This window comes from Podarcis erhardii, assembly GCF_964252035.2.
Source record: "Podarcis erhardii genome assembly, chromosome: 1".
NCBI lineage: Eukaryota > Metazoa > Chordata > Lepidosauria > Squamata > Lacertidae > Podarcis > Podarcis erhardii.
In genome coordinates this window covers 4557085-4577997 of record NC_138497.1, presented here as the reverse complement: position 1 = coordinate 4577997, position 20913 = coordinate 4557085, and the positions used below count along the sequence as shown (strand labels likewise).

The following is a 20913-nucleotide window of genomic DNA, read 5'->3' as shown; positions in this document are numbered from 1 at the left end:
CGGAAGCAGACCAAAGATGTCTGGTTCATGCTTTTTGAATTTTCTCCAGATCTCCTTCCACCTTCGGGCACCAATGACACTGAGCGCCAGCAGGAGGAGAGTCCAAGACATACTGTATTTTTTGCTCTATAAGACGCACCAGACCACAAGATGCACCTAGTTTTTGGAGGAGGAAAACAAGGGGGGAAATATTCTGAATCTCAGAAGCCAGAACAAGAGGGATCGCTGCGCAGCGAAAACAGCAATCCCTCTTGCTCTTCTGGCTTCTGGGATAGCTGTGCAGCCTGCATTCGCTCCATAAGAGGCACACACATTTCCCCTTACTTTTTAGGAGTGAAAAAGTGAGTCTTATAGAGCAAAAAATACGGTATTTGGTTAAGAAGGGACAACTTTGCATACTTACTGCTTGGAACTTCTTGGCCGGATTTCAGCTTTTCGATCCAAGCTAAGACGTTCGCTTCAGAAACTGACTGATCCGGTGGAAAAGCAAACACTTGTCCCCCGGAATGGAGGTTGATCCAGAGGAGGAGAGGCAGCGGAGGGAGGGAACTCCCGAAATAGGCCTTTAGGATTCCTCTTCCCGCAGGGGTGTTTTTGCTGCGATTGGAAAAACCAGGAGATTAAATGATAGCACTTAGTGAGTGGAAAAGTAAACAGCTGCGCTCTAAAGAGCCACTTTAAAAGGACCCAGTCTGAGCTCCCTGTCAGATGCAGATGCCGTTAAACTGATTTTGATCTCCAGAAGCATTTGGGGTTGTTTTAAGCCGCAACTGCAGGCTCTGGATCACGAAGGCCGCAGAAGGCCTTTGCCCTGGATTCTGGGAAATGGCACGCTCTCGTGGTGTAAATGGATTCGTTAAAAACAAAGCAACAGCACAGAGAGTCAAATCTAAAAAACCTTTTGGGGTAAAAGCTTTTAACTCACATGCGGAATAAAAAACAAGCAAATTCTAACTTGAGAAAGAGCCCAGCGACAATATATTATTCTTATTATTCTTATTATTCTTATTATATTTGTATACTGCCCTATACCCGTAGATCCCAGGTCAGTTAAGATAGTAAAATTCATGTTAAATTGCTGTTTTAGGGGTTGTTTTTAAAAGTCTGGAACAGATTAATCCATTTTGCATTACTTTCTATGGGAAAACGCACCTTGGTTTTGGAACGCTTTGGTTTTGGAACGGACTTCTGGAACGGATTAAGTTTGAGAACCAAGGTACCACTGTACTACACTGAAATGCTGAAATGTTCCTTTGACTGCCCTCGAATCTTCCCACTACGCTTGCCATCCCCTCCTGCCACACCCTCGGAGAAGCACCGCCCTAAGATGTTGCTTACAGGTTCATCCAGCAGGGAACGAACTCTTCCCGGCGTTCTTCTGTGGCCAAACGCCTCATTTCTCCTTCCTGGCTTTCAGCCAGGGCCCCATCACTGAACAGGAGGAGCAAAGGTTTCTCCAGCTGGAAGTACCTTGGGAGGTTGCCCACTGTGATTTCCGGCTGCAACAGGAATCAGTCGGTCAGTTTTATTGCACATAGCCAAAGGCTGCCGCAATGTACACAGAATGTATATACCGTATTTTTCGCTCTATAAGACGCACTTTCCCCCCTCCTAAAAAGTACAGTGGTACCTGGGGTTACATACGCTTCAGGTTACATACACTTCAGGTTACAGACTCCGCCAACCCAGAAATAGTGCTTCAGGTTAAGAACTTTGCTTCAGGATGAGAACAGAAATCGTGCTCCGGCAGTGCGGCAGCAGGAGGAGGCCCCATTAGCTAAAGTGGTGCTTCAGGTTAAGAACAGTTTCAGGTTAAGAACAGACCCCCGGAACGAATTAAGTACTTAACCCAAGGTACCACTGTATACTGAATTGATACAAAAAACTTAAAACATTTATATTATCAATACATTACCTACTCTAAACAGAGCTATAAAAGTACCTTAATATACAAATTAAGACATTAAAGAATAAAATTTATAAGATAAAATTATCACAGGGCCACTAATATATTAAAAAAATAATGTTAATTAATACAATGTGCAATTATATTCAGAGTTTGGTGATTATCAAAGATAGAATAAAGGTTGATGCAGATAGGGTCAAATAAATTGATCTCCTTTACAGTTGGTGGCTATATTGGCTATATAATTTGCTCTAATTTTCCTAGCAGCAGTTGCAAAGAGTGCTACACGCCAGGTCGCATACTTATGTATGTTTGCGAGCAGATATAAAATCATGTCAGAGGGGTTCTGGCCAGGGGACCTTGTCATTATAGGTGCTAAAAATCGTTCCCTTGCTTCATTATATATGGGGCAGCGCAAGATATAATGCATAAGGTCCTCTACTTCAGGACATCCCCTAATGCAAACACGTTCATTTGTTGGTATGCCTCTGCGTCTCCCATCTCTATAAGCAGAGTTTATCGTATTTAATCGTAACTCTGCAAAAGCTTTCCGAAGTCGTGCTAAAGTCAATTCATTAAAATAAGATGTGTGCTCCTAGGCCTCTCTAAGTTTAAAATACAGTGGTGCCCAGCAAGATGAATGCCTCGCAAGACGAAAAACCCGCCAGACAAAAGGGTTTTCCGTTTTTCGAGGCGCTTCGCAAGACGAATTTCCCTATGGGCTTGCTTTTCGCCCCCCCTTTTTCTAAGCCGCTAATAGCCGCTAAGCCGCTAATAGCGCTAATCCGCTAAGCCCCTAATAGGGTTGCTTCGCAAGACGAAAAAACTGCAAGACGAAGAGACTCGCAGAATGAATTATGTTCGTCTTGCGAGGCACCACTGTACAATGGGGCGCATGTGGATGTGTATATACAGTTTAGATCGTTTTTAGTTGCCACTGCCCTTATGGTTCGTTTAAAGATATTTTTCTGGGAATATAAGGGAAGTTCTTTTATCTCGGTCACTGAGAGGTCATATTTGCCCATCAGTTGGGCAGCGTGATGTACCCAGTTTTTAAGGGGTAATCCATTCAATCAGGCATTTTTTGGGTAGCCTAGCGTTGTCCATCTGTTGAACTCTAAACCAGTAACAGAGAATTCTTTTATCTATTTGGCTCTCCAGCAACAGGAATCAGAGAAAAGTGTAGAGTTGCAAAGGACCTAAAAGGCCATCCAGCCTGACCCCGTGCAATGCAGGAATCCCAGGAGAGGGGTGGGCGGGCAGACAGGACAAGTATTGCAAGGGAAGGAAAGGGTGCCAGTTCCGAATCCGAAAAAAGGAGCTCTGCATCTTTAACACTGAGATCAGAAGCCGAAAACGTGCTTACAAAGGTTTCCAGTAATGCACGGCGGATAATTTCAACCACGTCTTGCATGCTGAACTTTGAGAGATGGATGACCGTCCTCGCATCAGGCCTAGCCAGCAGCAGAGCTGGAAGAGGCGCCTTATATTTATGGGACCTGGGAGGAAAAAACAGAAAGAAACACATTTCAAAAACTCTTTTGAAGATACAGCCGTCCCCCGATTAAAGGAATCTTAGCCAAATCATTGCACAAGCTTTTTACAGCTGGTTTATCAACTACCGTATTTTTTGCTCTATAGGACGCACCCGACCATAGGACGCACCTTGTTTTAGAGGGGGAGAACAAGAAAAATTCTCCCCCTCTCTGCGCAGCGCCCCTTCAGCGAAGCGGCAGGAGAAACGAAGCCCCTTCCATTTCTCCTGCCGCTTCGCTGAAGGGGTGCTGCACAGAGAGGGGGAGAATTTTTTTTTTCTTATTCTCCCCCTCTAAAACAAGGTGCATTCAGTGAGTTCAAGGTGCGTTCAGTCGCCTTCATTGAAGGCAACCCAAAGCCTCCGGAGTGCAGCAGGAGTTCCCACTATGCTCTGGAGGCTTCAGGCAGCTACCTTGGAAGCCGGGAGAGCGAGAGGGGTCGGTGCGCACTGACCCCTCTCGCTCTCCAGGCTTCAGTGAAGGCAACCCAAAGCCTCAGGAGCGCGGCGGGACCATTGGCTTGAATAAGTATAAGGTAGCCTTCCAGCTTCCTTTGTTCCCTCGTCCTAGCTCATCACTCAAATTCAGGGGTGGAGATTCTGGATTTGGCATTCTGGATGATGCAGCACTCCAACTCCCATCAGCACCAGACAGCATGGCTGACAGACATAGATGATGGGAGTTGTAGTCCAACAACAAATTTGGGTGGGGGGGCACAGGTTTCCTATCTCTGCTCTCTCTGCTCTAACCACTAGGCCACAGGGTTTGCAATGGCTGGTCTAGACTAGGGGTCGGCAAGGTGGGCCAGACTGCACATGCTTGTGATTTCCGGCGCCTGCACAGACGCGATTTCCAGCGTCACAGAAGCAAGTCCCCGCGGAGCGCTACACCAGTTTAGCGCAGCTTGCGGGGACTCGCCAAGCGGGCGGCTCGGTTTGGGGGCCACTCGGGGGCCGGTTAAATGACCCCCGTGGGCTGCTTATGGCCCATGGGCCTTAAGTTGACGACCCCTGGTCTAGACCGAGTGAGTCGCTCAACGAGTTCAGAGCAAGCTAGCAATCCACCTACAGGATCGGGGCATCCTCTTCGTGATAGATTCCTGTTGTGACGTATCCACTGAGGACTCTCCCGGCTCCAACGAAAGCTTCTCTTGCTGTAAAAACAGATAACCCAGTCTGTAAATCATTGAATCACAGAAGTGTAGGGTTAGAAGGGAACCCAATGGTCATCCAATCCAACCCCCCTCCCCCGCAACGCAGGAATGTCAGCTAAATATACAGTGGTGCCTCGCAAGACAAAATTAATCCGTTCCGTGAGGCTCTTCGTATAGCGGTTTTTTCGTCTTGCGAAGCAAGCCCATTGACAGCTTAGCGGATTAGCGCTATTAGCGGTTTAGCGGCTTTTAGCGGATCAGCTGATAAGCGGCTTACGGCTTAGGAAAAGGGGGGGGGGAGGGAAAAAACCCCGCAGAAACTCGCAATACATTTTCGTCTTGCGAAGCAAGCCCATAGGGAAATTGGTTTTGCGAAGCGCCTCCAAAACGGAAAACCCTTTCATCTAGCGGGTTTTCCGTCTTGCGAGGCGTTCGTCTTGCGGGGCACCACTGTATGGGAACAAGCAGGAGTTCTTGAAGCACCAGAGGATTTAAATGCAGAGAGATCCAACTCAGAAGAAGTTTTTCTCTCCCTGGTATCAGCTAAGCTCCCCTTCCCTTTAATGCTTTTCTCATTATTATTTTTGCAGATAATTAATTATCAGATTAAATCAAAACAGGTTTGCTGGTGTTTATCCAGCCACCCCGGTTCAATTTCCTGGAGAAAGCTTAATCCAATAGGTTTATCGCTTTGTGGGAAAACACAGACCTTGCCTCGAGAGACGAAAGCTCCCTGTGTCCCGTCATATATCATGTCAGAACCTAATGATAAGGCTCAGCACCCTGCAATTAGACAGAGGCCACCTCACAGATGCTCCTTTTTATTGTCCAATCATTATGATTTGCACTTGCGACGCTATCAGGACAGTCACACACGATCCTGCTTTCAAATATCGTTTTGGGGCAGACTGCATTCCCATAATTTATTATTTGTACCCCGCCCATCTGGCTGGGTTTCCCCAGCCACTCTGGGCGGCTTCCATAGAAACCAAAAATACACTAAAATATCACACGTTAAAAACTTCCCTGAACAGGGCTGCCTTAAGATGTCTTCTGAATGTCAGGTAGTTGTTTATCGCTTTGACATCTGATGGGAGGGCGTTCCACAGGGCGGGCGCCACTACCGGGAAGGCCCTCTGCCTGGTTCCCTGTAGCTTTGCTTCTCGCAATGAGGGAACCGCCAGAAGGCCCTCGGCACTGGACCTCAGTGTCCGGGCTGAACAATGTGGGTGGAGATGCTCCTTCATGTATCCTGGGCCGAGGCCATTTAGGGTTTTAAAGGCCAGCGGCAACACTTTGAATTGTGCTCGGAAATGTACTGGGAGCCAGTGTAGGTCTTTCAAGACTGGTGTTATGTGGTCTCAGCGGCCGTTCCCAGTCACCAGTCTGGCGGCCGCATTCTGGATTAAGCTGCCACAGGACCAGTGGATTAAGCGTGAAGGACCAGTGGTCAGGGATGATGGGCATTGTAGTCCCAAAACAGCGGGGGACCTAAGTTTGGGAAACCCTGTTCTGGAGAATCCCAGAGGGAGGCAACTGACCAGGGCAGCAATTTGTGTCTTGATACCATCTCCATAAGGGACACGGGTGGCGCTGTGGGTTAAACCAGAGAGCCTAGGACTTGCCGATCAAAAGGTCAGCGGTTCGAATCCCCGCAATGGGGTGAGCTCCCAATGCTCGGTCCCTGCTCCTGCCAACCTAGCAGTTTGAAAGCATGTCAAAGTGCAAGTAGATCAATAGGTACCGCTCCGGTGGGAAGGTAAACGGCGTTTCTGTGCACTGCTCTGGTTCGCCAGAAGCGGCTTAGTCCTGCTGGCCACATGACCGGAAGCTGTATGCCGGCTCCCTCGGCCAATAAAGCGAGATGAGTGCTGCAACCCCAGAGTTGGCCACGACTGGACCTAATGGTCAGGGGTCCCTTTACCTTTACCTTTACCATCTCCATTCCCCACCGGTCAAAATTAGGATGGCAGAGGGCCTACCTGGCAGGGCTGTTGTGAAGGAAAGCAGGATAAGAAACACGTACAACGGTTTCTACGGGTAAAGGGCAATAGGAAGTATTATCATTTCTGGTAACCAAGGGAGGTGTCTACCTTCACTCATGCTGGAATCAAACAGTCCCAAAACAGAAACTGAAGTTTTGATCCTTAAATAGTCTTCCACCTCTTCGGCCGTGGTCAACTTCACCGGACAGGAGGTTCTGCTTCTGCAGATGTAAGAGGAAACCAGGGGAAATAGTTTCAGGCCTGTCTACAAGGTCTTTTTCGATTCCTTCCTACGCTTAATGTCACTACCTAAGATTTTGGATACCCCAAGTCTCACCACCCAGGGTGGGAAGAAGGGAGATTGGGACCTACTCAATGTGGGACAGATCAGATTCCGTCTGCACTGAAAGGCAAAACCTTCCCGATACAGGGCTGCCTACAGACATCTTCTAAAAGTGAGGTGGTTCTTTATCTCCTCGACATCTGAATGGAGGGCGCTCTACGGGGCGGGTGCCACCACCGAGAAGGCCCTCTGTCTGGTTCCCTATAACTTCACTTTTCGCAGTGAGGGAACCATCAGAATACCCTCGGAGCTGGACCTCCATGTCCGGGCTGAGTGATGGGGGCAGTGATGACAAAAGACTGCAGAATGCACATTTAAAGCAGAAATCTGTTCTCAGAACAGGTTCTCCGAATTCTCCAGAATTGCGACCTCAGACCACCCACCTTCCATGTGCACCTTAGAGCCAAACACCCCAGGAAGATACTTACAGCTCAATGAACCTTAGCATCTCCTCGACTCCCCACATCCCAGAGTAGGCCAGCCATCTCTCCGCTTCCACATACATCTTGATGGTCGGAAACTGAGTGACGTTTTGCTGTGCACAGAGGTCTGGCCAGTCCCAGCAGTTGACCCTCGCAAGCGTAATCTCAGGGGTCCCTGTAAAGTATTTAGGAGAGCAAAGCGAAGTGGAAAATTGTGCACATCTCATCAGCACCTTTCTAAAAGCCACACACTAAATATACCGTATTTTTCGCTCCACAAGACACACTTTTTTCTTCCTAAAAATTAAGGGGAAATGTCTGCGCGTCTTATGGAGCGAATGCGTGGTCCCTGGAGCTGAATTGCCCAGGGGCAAAGAGCAGATTTTTTTTGAAAGAGGGAAGGGGGTGTTGAAACATAGCTGCTGATAGGCAAGCGATCGGGAGGGAGATAAGGGACGCTAGCAATAAAGGAGGCTGCCTGGGAGGGGAGAGGTAAAGACAGCAAACTTGCAAGGAGAGGAGACAGGAAGACTAAAGCAATGAGGAGAGAAATGAGAAGAAAAGGAGGATCAAAAAACTGCTCCAGCTAAGGAAAAGACACTAAGGCAAACAAGAGGGAAAGGAGTGTTGAAAGGAAGCAGCTGATCGGAGGGAGATAAGCAATAAAGGAGGCTGCCTGGGAGTGGGGAGGTAAAAGCCCATGGATTCTCAGGATTTTTGCAATGAGTCACCCCAAATTCACCATCAGATCACATAGCATGTCCATGGCTACAGCCTACACACACAAAAAGCATGTATCCACTGTTTCGTGGGGCCACAATGGCGCAAAAACGTGGTTACAAAGCACGGATCCACATGGATCCTAAGGATTTTTGCATTGGGCTACCCCAAACTGACCGTCAAATCACATATCATGTCTGTGGCCACAGCATGAACCACAAAAATCATACATCCACTGTTTCATTCAAAATATTTTTTTTTCTTGTTTTCCTCCTCTAAAAACTAGGTGCGTCTTATGGTCAGGTGCATCTTATGGAGCGAAAAATACAGATATTTTTTTTGAAGTTGTTATCCTTGGGCAACCCATTGCACCGACCCACTCAAATCCCACAAGGGTGGGTTGAAAAGAACTGGGCGTGCTCACCCAGGAGAAGATCGGCAGTTAAGGGGAGATGTGCCAGGAGCTGGAAAATGCTGCCTCATGCCGCGCAGTTAACCTGTGGAACTCCCTCCCACAGGAGGCCGCAATGGGCACCAATTTGGACGGCTTTAAAAGGGGATTGGACCAATTCATTAACTGAGAGGGCTATCGTGGCTGCTAGCCAGAATGGCTCTACTCTGCCTCCACAGTCAGAAGCAGCCATACTTCTGAACCCCAGTTGTTGGAGACCAGAGGAGGGGGAGAGTTGGTCTTGAGTTCAAATCCTGATCGCTGTTTCCCCATAGGCATAGGTTGGTCACTTTGAGAACAGGGTGCTGGACTAGACAGGCAGGTTACTTGAGAGACAACCTTGTCTCTTATGCACCCAACCACAGCTTTCCAAACTTTTTCAGGCTTTTTAGACATGCGTCATTTCACAAGACAGTAATTCAGCTTTACTAGCAAACCGGAGCTCACGGTTTGGAAAGCTCTGCGCCCAGATTTCTGCGGTCCACGGGAGTTTAATAGGCTGCTGCCATCTAGCGGCCAGAATATTTCCCTTGCAATCCAGCCTCTGTTGCCTTGAAAGGGGGAGAGGTGAGAGATACTAGTGGAAGACCACAAGCTCAGAATCAGGCCCTGGCTCCCTGAATCATATGGGAGTCAGACCATTGGGCCCACCTTGTCCACACTAACTGGCAGAGGCTCTCCAAGTTTTCGGGAAGGGGTCTCTCCCTGTCCCACCTTGATGGACCTGGGACTTTCTGCTTGCAAAGGAGATGTACTGAATTATGACCTTTCACTGGGATGCTGGTCAGAGCATGAAGCTCCAGGGCCATTATTATTATTATTATTATTATTATTATTATTATTATTATTATTACTATTATTACTATTACTATTATTATTATTATACTGCCCTCCATCTGTAGATTTCAGGGAGGTTCATAACACAGAATACTCCCTTCTCCAGAAAAGAAACGCAAAAACCAGTTGTTGTTGTTTTGTTACTACGGTACACATTTTGGGTTTTTATAGTGCAAACAGCTTCGTGATCCTCAGGTGAAGGGAGCTAATGTTGCTGTTGTTGGCCTCCAGCTGTCTCAAGAGACAGAGCCTCGGGGGTAAATTAGTCCTACTTGGGCCAGCGAGGAGACCAGGGGAGAATTAGCTGTGGGATCCCAGAGCAGATAATCTTCATAAACCTACTCTGGGGTTGTGGCGCTCATCTCACTTTACTGGCCGAGGGAGCCGGCATACAGCTTCCGGGTCATGTGGCCAGCAGGACTAAGCCGCTTCTGGCGAACCAGAGCAGCACACGGAAATACTGCTTACCTTCCCGCCAGAGCGGTACCTATTTATCTACTTGCACTTTGACGTGCTTTCGAACTGCTAGGTTGGCAGGAGCAGGGACCGAGCAACGGGAGCTCACCCCGTCACGGGGATTCGAACCACCGACCTTCTGATCAGCAAGTCCTAGGCTCTGTGGTTTAACCCACAGCGCCACCCGCGTCCCTTAACTGTTGCGTTAGCGACACCCAAATGACCTCTCTGGGGTGCAAGCCTGGTCAATGTGTATGGAGGTCTTTGGCCGGGGAGTTTCCAGTCTGCCACTACTGGCCATTACAAATACCCAAAGCCACTGTCCTCCTGCAACCACCAGGGAATTCTTCTTCTTCATCATCATCATCATCATCATCATCATCATTTATTCATACCCCGTCCTTCCCGGTTCAGAAAACCGGGCTCAGGGCGGCTAACAACAAATTTCAAACACTTAATTGAGGCAACAAAAAAATAGCATAAAATACAGCCTAAAACGTGAGTAACAATAAATTCAGAATTCAAAAATCAATTTAGGGGGGAAACCATCCAATAAACATTAGATGATCACCAGGGCTAGCTGGCTAAATTAGTCCTACTTAGGCCAGCGAGGAGACCAGGGGGGAATTAGCTGTGGGATCCCGGAGTGGGTAATCTTCATAAAAAGGGGAAGGGGGAGGGAAGGAAGGGGAATAAAAGTTCAAATTGAAAGCCAGGCGTAAGAGCTCTGTCTTACAGGCCCGACAGAAGGAAGTTAAATCCCGCAGGGCCCTGGTCTCCTGGGACAGAGCATTCCACCAGGTCGGAGCCATCACTGAGAAGGCCCTGGCCCTGGTGGAGGATAGTCTGACTTCCTTAGGGCCCGGGACCTCTAAACTCTGATTATTCACGGACCTTAAGGTCCTCTGCGGGGCAGACCAGGAGAGGCGGTCCTGTAAAAATTGACCTCCTGCCAGCTGGCCTGTTGGCCCAAGACAGTCACCCCACTTGTGTGCCTGAGCAGAAGGCTATAGGGGAAGCCCTACATCACTCTGGGGGGGGGGGTCCTGTGTGTGAGCTGCAATCTGTGTGTCAGTGAAATCACTAGCTGGCCTCCATACCTTGCAGACGGGCAGCCACTTCGGCATAGGACTGCATCACGACCAGGGAGACGGCTTCCCCTGAGGCCAAGAGGAAAAAGAAAAACAGATCCTGTTATTCCAGGCCCCCAGAAATTCCCCAGCTCTGCTCTGCAGGCAGGCAAAGTTCCATACAAATGGGAAGTCCATACCAAAAGCGTACAGGAATTTTGCAGCCTGGATAAATTGTGCAATTGACTCCAGCAAAACTTTACCAGAAGAAAATAACAAATTCAGACAACTGCTGGAGATGTGGGAGTAAAAATGCGAACTTAGTACATATGATGATTAACTGCCCGATGATAAGATCATTTCGGTGCGAGGTGAGGATATTTATAGCAAGAGTAATAAAAAGAAATTGTTATTTAGGGGAATTTAATTTAATTCTAAACTATATTCCGGAAACGTGGGAGATTACAAGGGGTCAAAAAAAATTGGATGTACCGTGCTATATCAGAAGCAAAAAAACTTGTTTTGATGAATTGGAAGAGCCGCAAAAGGATTCAGTTGAGCCCATGGATTGATAATATGGACAGATTAGCTACATAGCATGTCAACGCAAATTAAGGCTGGATAAATATAAAGAAATCTGGAAGGAATATTTAAGCGATAAGGCGGATAGTGGTTTGAAGGAGGGGGAGGAGAGAGAGGTGGGGAAATATTGTTAAAAAGGTGTAGTCATAGGTATATCAGTGCATTCAAATCTGAATTGTCAAATTCTGTTACTAGTGTTATTATGGTTTTTGTTCAGAAAATACAGCAATACCCAGAACATTTGCTGGGCCCTGGAATTCCAAGGATGCTGGATTTCCACGCCAGCGCCCCATTCAACATTTGCGCTAGAGGAAAGGTCAAACCTAAGGAACAGCAGCAGAACAGAGAGAGATGGTTCCTGGAAAGGTGAAACGCGGAGCTATTGGGGGCTGTTTACTTACAGCTGGCATAGAAGAGCACGGCCGTGGAGTTGGTCTTTGCCAGAGCAGGGGCGAAGGAGTCTTCCGTCAGGGTCTGGATGTGCTCAAGAGGAAGTTCACGCTTCCGGTCCCTGACGACCGATTCCACCACCTCGTCGTCCTGGATCTCTGCAGGGCAAAAAACACAGGCTCTTTCTCAAGACAAGGAAAACACCCGCTGCATGCTTTCGGCAGGGTTCAGAAAGCGCCCCACGACTTCATGGAGGGTGAAGCTATCAATTACTTTTACTGCGGAAGCAATAATATAATACAAATTATAATTTATTATTTCTACCCTGCCCATCTGGCTGGGTCTCCCCAGCCACTCTGGGCGGCTCCCAACAGAGGACTAAAAACAGAATAAAACTTCAAACAATAAAAACTCCCCAAAACAGGGCTGCCTTCAGATGTCTTTTAAAAGTAAGATAGTTGCTTATTTCCTTGACATCTGATAGTAGGGCATTCCACAGGTGGGTGCCACCACTGAGAAGGCCCTCTGCCTGGTTCCCTGTAACCTTGCAATCAGGCCCTCGCCAGAAGGCCCTCGGTGCTGGACCTCAGTGTCCGGGCAGAACGATGGGGGTGGAGATGCTCCTTCAGGTATCCTGGACCGAGGTCCTTTAGGGCTTTTTCAATGTCAGCACCACACTTTGAATTGTGCTCGGAAACGTACAAGCAAGCATACTCTGGAACTCTCTGCATATTGATATCAAGCAGGCAACTTTGCCATCATCTTTTCAGCACCTGCTAAAGACAATTTTATTTAGATAAACCTGTTGGTTGATAGATTGATTGATTGATTGATTGATTTGATTGACTGATTGACTGAATTTATATACTGCCCTATACCCGAAGGTCTCAGGGCGATTCACATAAAAAGATCACAGTATATAAAATAAAAATAAAAGCACTAACCCAATAATACCCCACTCCCCCAAAAAGAGCCACATTTTATTTTTATTTTTTTAAAATAATATTTATTAAAGTTTCCAGAATAAAAAAGGAAAGAAAAAAGAAAAGGATAGCGTTTACACTTAATTTCATTGACATCTTTCCAGGACTCCCCCCCCCCCCTTGTATTCCATTTCCATTAGATTCATTCCACAAATTCTTACCCCAAATTTTAAAACCTTGTTATAATTATAATTAGCCCATTTATTCAAAATTGATTTATCTTATTTAACCATTTCTCTTTATATTTTTATACTTCCCTAAGATCGACCCCAATTCCCTTCCACGAATTCCCCTATTTTTCTCACACAACAAGAGAAAATGAAAAAAAATAAAATAAAAAATATATAGTTTTACAGCCTTTGGATTCCAAATCTCTCCCCCCCCCCCTTTCTCGGTTTCGATCCCCAAAATCCATCCTTCTGTCTACTGCCAGACTGGAGATCCCACGTCCATGTCTAACCCTCTCTCGAGTCCGCTTTGCCGTCTTTTTGGTAGCTTTTAATTTCAAAAAGTCCAATCTCGGAGAAACTCTCAGAAAAGATCATTCTTCTTCCATCCAGACCTCTATATTTAAGAGTATAACTCAAATTCTGTTTCTTGATCCTTTTAAAGTCTGGATGTCCCAAATGTTCCAACTTCGAGTTTAGTCCAGCTCTTATTCCTCAGGTTTCTTTTCCCTGTTCTGCTGCAAAAACCTTCTAATTCAGAAACTTCTGGTTCCTCTACAGAGGCTTTATTTGTTCAGGAACATAAACTTACGTCAAGTCCCTTCCTTTCTTCAATAGATAAATCCATTGTCTCCTTTAGTGTGGAAACCTCTGTAGACAAAATAATGCTTCGTTTTTGCAGCTTTCCCAAGAGATAACAAATCCTGCTCAATTTCATAGTAATTTTCCATTTGCTGCCACTGTTGCAATGTCCCAGAACTCCCTCTAGAGGGAATATGGTAACTTAATTTCTTTCCAGATCAGACCCAGAAGACAAATAACTTGTTGCCTTTGTTTTCAATAGTTTATGTCCAAATTGTAACGAATTTAGCCAGCAAAGCCATCGTAACAAAGTTCTCTTTTATTTTCCTGCTTTGACAGCTACTTTGACAGCTGTCAAAATTTCTGTGTCTCTTCACCAATCTCTCATAACGGATCGCTCCAGGTTCCCGGGGGGTTACATTTTAGTTCTCACCAATCAATCTTCTCCTCCAGCACAATTACTTGTAATTTCCCTTCGTGAAATTAACTTTTTCCGAATAAATAAGTTCATCTCTCGATCTTAATTGTTAAATCCTTGCGTTAAGACCTCTACAACGGGGGGGGGGGGGGGACTTCCTTTTTGCACCTCCCCCGCTCGCTCCAAATTCATAAATCAGATTTTTCCTTTTAAGTCCGGTAAATTTACTCACGGGTTATTCTTTTAAGTCCAGATTTTCAATAGAAGAAAGTCGGTGCTCTCCGCCGGATGGCATGCGGCTTCGCTAGGCAGGGGAAGCAGTGGACTCATAGCACCACCACCCACCCCCCGTCACCCGCTCCGCAGCCTTTAAAAAGGCTCCTTCGCGGGTCGGGGGGGCGCAAACGGTGCCCGCCGAGTCACCAAGTCCATGGGCATCACCGCCCATGGTTTTTTAGGGTCCCCGCGTCGCCGGCGCGGCGGGACCCAACCCCTACCCAGCAGGCTCCCTCCGGAGCTCAGAGGGAGTCCGCCATTCGGCGATGGCGCCGACCTGGAAGTCAAAAAGAGCCACATTTTAAAAGGGTATAGGACGTTGATCAGGTCAACCAAAGGCTTGGTTAAAAAGGAACATTTTTGCCTGGCGCCTAAAGGTGTACAATGAAGGCGGCAGGCAAACTTCCCTGGGAAGAGCATTCCACAGACGGGGAGCCACTGCAGAGAAGGCCCCGTTCTCGTGTTGCAACCCTCTGGACCACTAGAGGAGGCACACAAAGCAAAAGGGCTTCAGAAGATTATCTCAGGGACTGGCTAGGTTCATATGGGAAGAGGCGGTCCTTGAGGTATTGCAGTCCTGAGCTGTTTAAAGTTTTATAGGTCAAAACCAGAACTTTGAATTGGGCCCAGAAACTAATTGATAGCCAGTGCAGTTGGACCAGGATCGGTGCAATATGCTCAAACCGTCTTGCTCCGGTGAGCAGCCTGGCCGCTGAAGTCTGCACCAGCTGAAGTTTCCAAACCGTCTTCAGACATGGAGAATGTTTTCATCTGTTTAGTGCTGATTTTACCTTTTGAATGTTTTGAGAGTTGTTTATATTTATTGCCTTACTCTCTCTGTAAGCCATTTTGGATTTTTACTTCAACCATCAAGTGGCATAAAAATTTTTTACCAAATAAAATGAATTAGTAAATCTACCTTGTTCGTAGTTCTCACCATCTTCCTCCTCCTCCTCCTCTTCTTCTTCCTCCTCCTCACGTTCCTGTGTGGGTTCGCTCTCCTTGCCATTTTCCACCAAGGCTATGATCTCATCCACGTCTTTCAGAACCAAGTATTTAACAGGCACACCCTGCGGAAATACCAGATCATTGAAACCAGTCAAAGCTGCAAGCCTGAACACATTTACCCGGGAGTAAGTCCCATTTGCTGCAATAGAACTTGTGACTGAACAGGCCCACTGCAGGTGGCAAAACAGAGAGGGAGTCTTAATGACACCAGCAACAACGAACTAACCTCTTCAGGTGTCTTGAGGGCGACGTTACACCGGGGAAGAACATCCAAGCTGATGGAACTCCTTTCAAGATAAAAAAACGAGGCATTAAAACCTGAAATGAGGCATTGTAAATAAGACTGGTGAGTGGGGGCGGCCACCGAGACCACATAACACCAGTCTTGAAAGACCTACATAGGCTCCCAGGACGTTTCTGAGCACAATTCAAAGTGTTGGTGCTGACCTTTAAAGCCCTAAACGGCCTCAGTCCAGTATATCTGAAGGAGCGTCTCCACCCCCATCGTTCTACCCGGACACTGAGGTCCAGCTCCGAGGGCCTTCTGGCGGTTCCCTCACTGCGAGAAGCAAAGCTACAGGGAACCAGGAAGAGGGCCTTCTCAGTAGTGGCACCCACCCTGCGGAATGCCCTCCCATCAGATGTGAAAGAGATAAACAACTACCTGACATTCAGAAGACATCTTAAGGCAGCCCTGTTCAGGGAAGTTTTTAATGTTGACATCTTAGTGTATTTTTGGTCTTTGTGGAAGCCGCCCAGAGTGGCTGGGGAAACCCGGCGAGATGGGCGGGGTACAAATAATAAATTATTATTATTATTATTATATTATTATTATTATATATCTAAGGGCCAGCTCTCCTGTGGCTGGACTGGACTGCTCTACCATTGAGCTGTGGGTTAGAAAGTGGGGGAAAGGTTGTGAACACTGCCCAAAATGGCTAAAAACGCTCACATTTCTAGAGCTAACTCTCCCCTTTCTACCTAGCAGGACTAGAGTTAAGAATTGGTTTTAACAGCCAGTTGTGGCAGCAAACCTCTCAAAGGCACGGAGAGTGTGTATATGAACTTAATATTGTTTTACGGATTATAAATGCCCTGCTGATTTGATGATATAAAATGACTGCTGCAACTGTGGTGTTTAGCTTAATTTTTTAGTTGCTACTGTTCCATAGATTGTTTTATTGATGATTTGTTCATTATTTTGTGTGATCTGTGCTGTATTTGTGATGTTCCATTATGTTACTTTTATTTCTTGTTTGTAAGTCAATTTGGGATTCATCTGAATGGACAGTGGCACAGAAGTACAATAAATCAAATCAAATCAAAGGCTGTTATCATCGCTCCCCCTGTTGCACCTGCCAATCTACGACCTGCCTTTAAGAACCTAAGGAGAGCCTGGCCGCAGGATCAGGCCCAAGGAGGCCCATCTAGTCCAGGCACACCTTCAGTTTATTGTCAGGAAGAACTCAGTGGGACTTTGTTGTTGTTGTTTAGTCGTTTAGTCGTGTCTGACTCTTCATGACTCCATGGACCAGAACACGCCAGGCACTCCTGTCTTCCACTGCCTCCCACAGTTTGGTCAAACTCATGCTGGTAGCTTCGAGAACACTGTCAAACCGTCTCATCCTCTGTTGTCCCCTTCTCCTTGCGCCCTCCATCTTTCCCAACATCAGGGTCTTTTCCAGGGAGTCTTCTCTTCTCATGAGGCGGCCAGAGTATTGGAGCCTCAGCTTCAGGATCTGTCCTTCCAGTGAGGACTCAGGGCTGATTTCCTTCAGAATGGAGAGGCTGGATCTTCTTGCAGTCCATGGGACTCTCCAGAGTCTCCTCCAGCACCAGAATTCAAAAGCATCAATTCTTTGGCGATCAGCCTTTTTTTATGGTCCAGCTCTCACTTCCATACATCACTACTGGGAAAACCATAGCTTTAACTATACAGACCTTAGTTGGCAAGGTGATGTCTCTGCTTTTTAAGATGCTGTCTAGGTTTGTCATTGCTCAGCGGGACTTACTTCTGTGTAAATGTGCATAGCACCGGGCCCTTCATGCGTCTGTGCGGATGGTCAGCTCCCACAGTGAGAAGATATCTCAGAAATTCACCCATCTCCCCCCCCTTTTTAAACTGAATTTATTTACAACATAAACACATAAAAAGAACAACAACAAAAACAAACAACCCCCCCCCAAAAAAATACAAATATACCATATTTCCGTTTTTCTTTCCCTCTGTTTGACTCCCTTCATCCTTTACACGATTTTCTTTTTCACTTCTAGTAAACTGTCTCTTTCATACTTTATTGTTACCCCCTTTTTTGACAGACTTGTTTCGATTAACTTCTGCAGGATTGATTGGTGGCGCTTAGGTTATAAATTGTTAAAAAGAAACCCACCCATCTTCTTCTCCCCTTCCCCAAATTAAATACCTCTTGTCCTCAAATACCTTGACAGCAGGAGGACTCCAGCCTTGCCCAGCAGCTCCCAGGCCACAAACTCTGCAATTCCTTTATCTGCCTCCAAGGTTTCCTCGTGAGCCAGGATGAAGATCAGCGGGAGGCCCAGCTGGAGGTGAGTGGTGGAAACCTTTTCTGGGTCTTGCGTAGCCTCTGCCTGCAGGAGAGAGGCCATTTCAGGGTAAATACACCAAAGATTCCCAAATTTATTTGGCTACTGCCTGCCCCCCCCCCCAAGAAGTAATACAGTGGTACCTCGGGTTACATACACTTCAGGTTACAGACTCCGCTAAACCAGAAATAGTGCTTCAGGTTAAGAACTATGCTTCAGGTTGAGAACAGAAATCGTGCTCCGGCGGCGCGGCAGCAGCAGGAGGCCCCATTAGCTAAAGTGGTGCTTCAGGTTAAGAACAGTTTCAGGTCAAGAACGGACCTCCGGAACGAATTAAGTACTTAACCCGAGGTACCACTGTAATACTGTACTCAGTGCTCCCCTGGAAATCTACCTTCTTTGAGCAAACAAACAGAAAAACGCAGTGGCAAATTTGAGTTCTTTGAAGCAATAGTTGGCTGTACTTTTACTGTTCAGATATGTTAATAAAATTGTACTAACAGAAGCCTGAGAAGTCAGACAACGCCTCTTAACTGCTGCCAAAATTATCATTTGTAAAATCTGGGACGTTGTACATATGTATGTATGTATGCATGTGTTGCTGGTGTTTATTAAGTTTCTATACTGGAGGATCACAGGGCAGTTGACAATATCAAAACACAAAAATACACAACATAATACACAACGCAAAAATATACAACAGAAAAACAAAGAAAAACAAAGAAAACAACAACACATGCACACTCCAGATTAAAAGGGCAGGTTGCTTAATTAGCCAAAGGCCTGGGGTAAGAGGAACATTTTTGCCAGCCACCTAAAGATAAAATAGTAATAATTTATATTACCACTACTATTACTAATAATAATTTACTTTATGTACCCTGCCCACCTGGACTGGGTTGCCCCAGCCACTCTGGGCGGCTTCCAACAGAATATAAGAAAACAGAACAGAACATTAAACATTAAAAACTTCCTAATACAGGGCTGCCTTCAGATGTCTTCTAAAAGTTAATGTATTTCTCTATCTGCTTGACATCTGAGGGAGTTCCACAGGGCGGGCGCCACCACCGAGAAGGCCCTCTGCCTGGTTCCCTGTAACCTCACTTCTCGCAGGGAGGGAACCGCCAGAAGGCCCTCGGAGCTGGACCTCAGTGTCCGGGCTGGACAATGGGGGTGGAGACGCTCCTTCGTGAAGGCGCCAGGTGAGCCTCCCTGGTTGTATGGCTAAGCTTACTTAGATGGTGGGAACCAGAGAGGAAAGACAACAAGGTCTTGCCTTCACTGGGAAACGGAGCCTTTTCATAACGTCATGGAGTCATGGAGAATGCAAACCCATTTATCTTCTCTGGAACTCTGCGATAGGAATTTATTGTGTTTGATCTTGGTGTGGAAACCTGTTCCTATATGCTTAGTCCCAGATACAGTGGTACCTTGGGTTAAGAACTTAATTCATTCTGGAGGTCCGTTCTTAACCTGAAACTGTTCTAATGGGGCCTCCAGCTGCCACCGTGCAATTTCTGCTCTTATCCTGAAACAAAGGTACTATTTCTGGGTTAGTGGAGTCTGTAACCTGAAGCGTATGTAACCTGAAGCGTCTGTAACCCGAAGTACCACTGTACTCGCCTTACTTTTCTTTTGCTTCATTTGGCACCTGTTATTATATTTTGCTATGTTTCCTTATAAATAAATAAATATATACCGGGCAGGTTGGGAATTGCTGAAATAAATAAAAGACTAGATTATTTGAAAATAAATAAACAAGTCTGTAGTCCTCATGATTCTGAACATAGGAGCTTTGTAGCGAAGCGGGGGATTTGAACTTTGGCCTCCCGGGTCCCGATCCAACATTTTTCGGAGAGGATGCTGGGGGGGGGGGGACTTGGCAAGGATAGACAGCTGCTTCCCATGTCTCCTTTTTAAGCAGAGGTTGGTTGGTCATCTGTCATGGATGCTTGAGCTGAGATCCCTGCATTGCGCGGGGTGTCCCTTTGCAGCTCTATGATTCTATAATCCAATAGGCCTTTGAAGAAAGCTCAGGATAAGTGGGTGAGGGTGAAGGGGGGAAGGAGGCCACCCGCAACCGTACCACGAGGGGCTCCGCCATCAGCTTCAAGAACCTGTGGATGTTGAGGGTGGTAAGAGGCTGGTCCATCAGAGTCCTCCGGCACGGCTTGTCCAGATCCGTGGCCACTTTGCAGTGGCAGAAAAAAAGCTTTGAGCTCGGCACGTCCGGCTCTCCGCTGCTGCAGGAGGGAGAGACAAGAGAATCAGTACAGGATCCGGCCTGGCCTCCCGTGAGCTTGCATTCCTAAATGCAGACATGCCCAGAAACACAGCCAGGTAGCATTTGTCCACCTTTGCAAAAACACCAAACTGGACCCAGAATATGATACAATATGCAATATACAATATCTTTATTGTCATTGTTCCATGCAGAACAATGAAATTGAAAAACTACATAAAACAATCAAAACCCCCTAAAAACTCTGAAAAAAAAAAAAAATAAAAACTCTGAAACCCCATTTTAAAGTCCACTATACCCCTTATGCTGCGTTTAGAACCAGAATTGCATTTGCGTAGAAACTGTTTCTCAGGCGGCTAGTCCTAGTCTTTATAACCCTGTACCTTCTTCCGGAAGGCAGAAGCTGAAAGAGATCATTTCCGGGGTGTGTACTATCCTGCGCTATCTCTGCCGCTTTCTTATGGCACCTGGAAGCGTAGATTTGATCTAAGGTGGGAAGAGTGCACCCAATTATTCCAATTATTTGCTGATGCAAAAGGAACACAAACTTTTTCAGCAGGGGGCCGGTTCACTGTCCCTCAGACCTTGGGGGGTGGGGGCGGACTATATTTTGGAAGAAGAAAAAATGAACGAATTCCTATGCCCCACAAATAACCCAGAAATGCATTTTAAATAAAAGCACACATTCTATTCATGTAAAAACATGCTGATTCCCGGACCATCCATGGGCCAGATTGAGAAGGCGATTGGGCCACATCCGGTCCACGGCCTTAGGTTGCCTATCCTGCTACAAAGCCTCCCTTTGTGTGTGTATGTGTCAAATAC

The 20913-nt window shown here is 46.6% G+C and overlaps 1 protein-coding gene across 1 annotated transcript in view; it reads right to left on the bottom strand.

Moving 5' to 3' along the window:
- The window catches only part of TXNDC16 (thioredoxin domain containing 16), a 40028-nt gene that overhangs the window by 4177 nt on the left and 14938 nt on the right, over positions 1-20913 (bottom strand). The window contains exons 8-19 of the mRNA XM_081859964.1: positions 19933-20089; positions 17725-17891; positions 15511-15571; positions 15196-15346; positions 11862-12008; positions 10909-10968; positions 7351-7519; positions 6688-6800; positions 4510-4594; positions 3273-3405; positions 1339-1499; positions 404-597 (exon numbers count right to left, since the gene is read on the bottom strand). Coding sequence (XP_081716090.1) covers positions 404-597; positions 1339-1499; positions 3273-3405; positions 4510-4594; positions 6688-6800; positions 7351-7519; positions 10909-10968; positions 11862-12008; positions 15196-15346; positions 15511-15571; positions 17725-17891; positions 19933-20089 — 1598 coding nt within the window. The remainder of the gene's footprint in view (positions 1-403; positions 598-1338; positions 1500-3272; positions 3406-4509; positions 4595-6687; positions 6801-7350; positions 7520-10908; positions 10969-11861; positions 12009-15195; positions 15347-15510; positions 15572-17724; positions 17892-19932; positions 20090-20913) is intronic.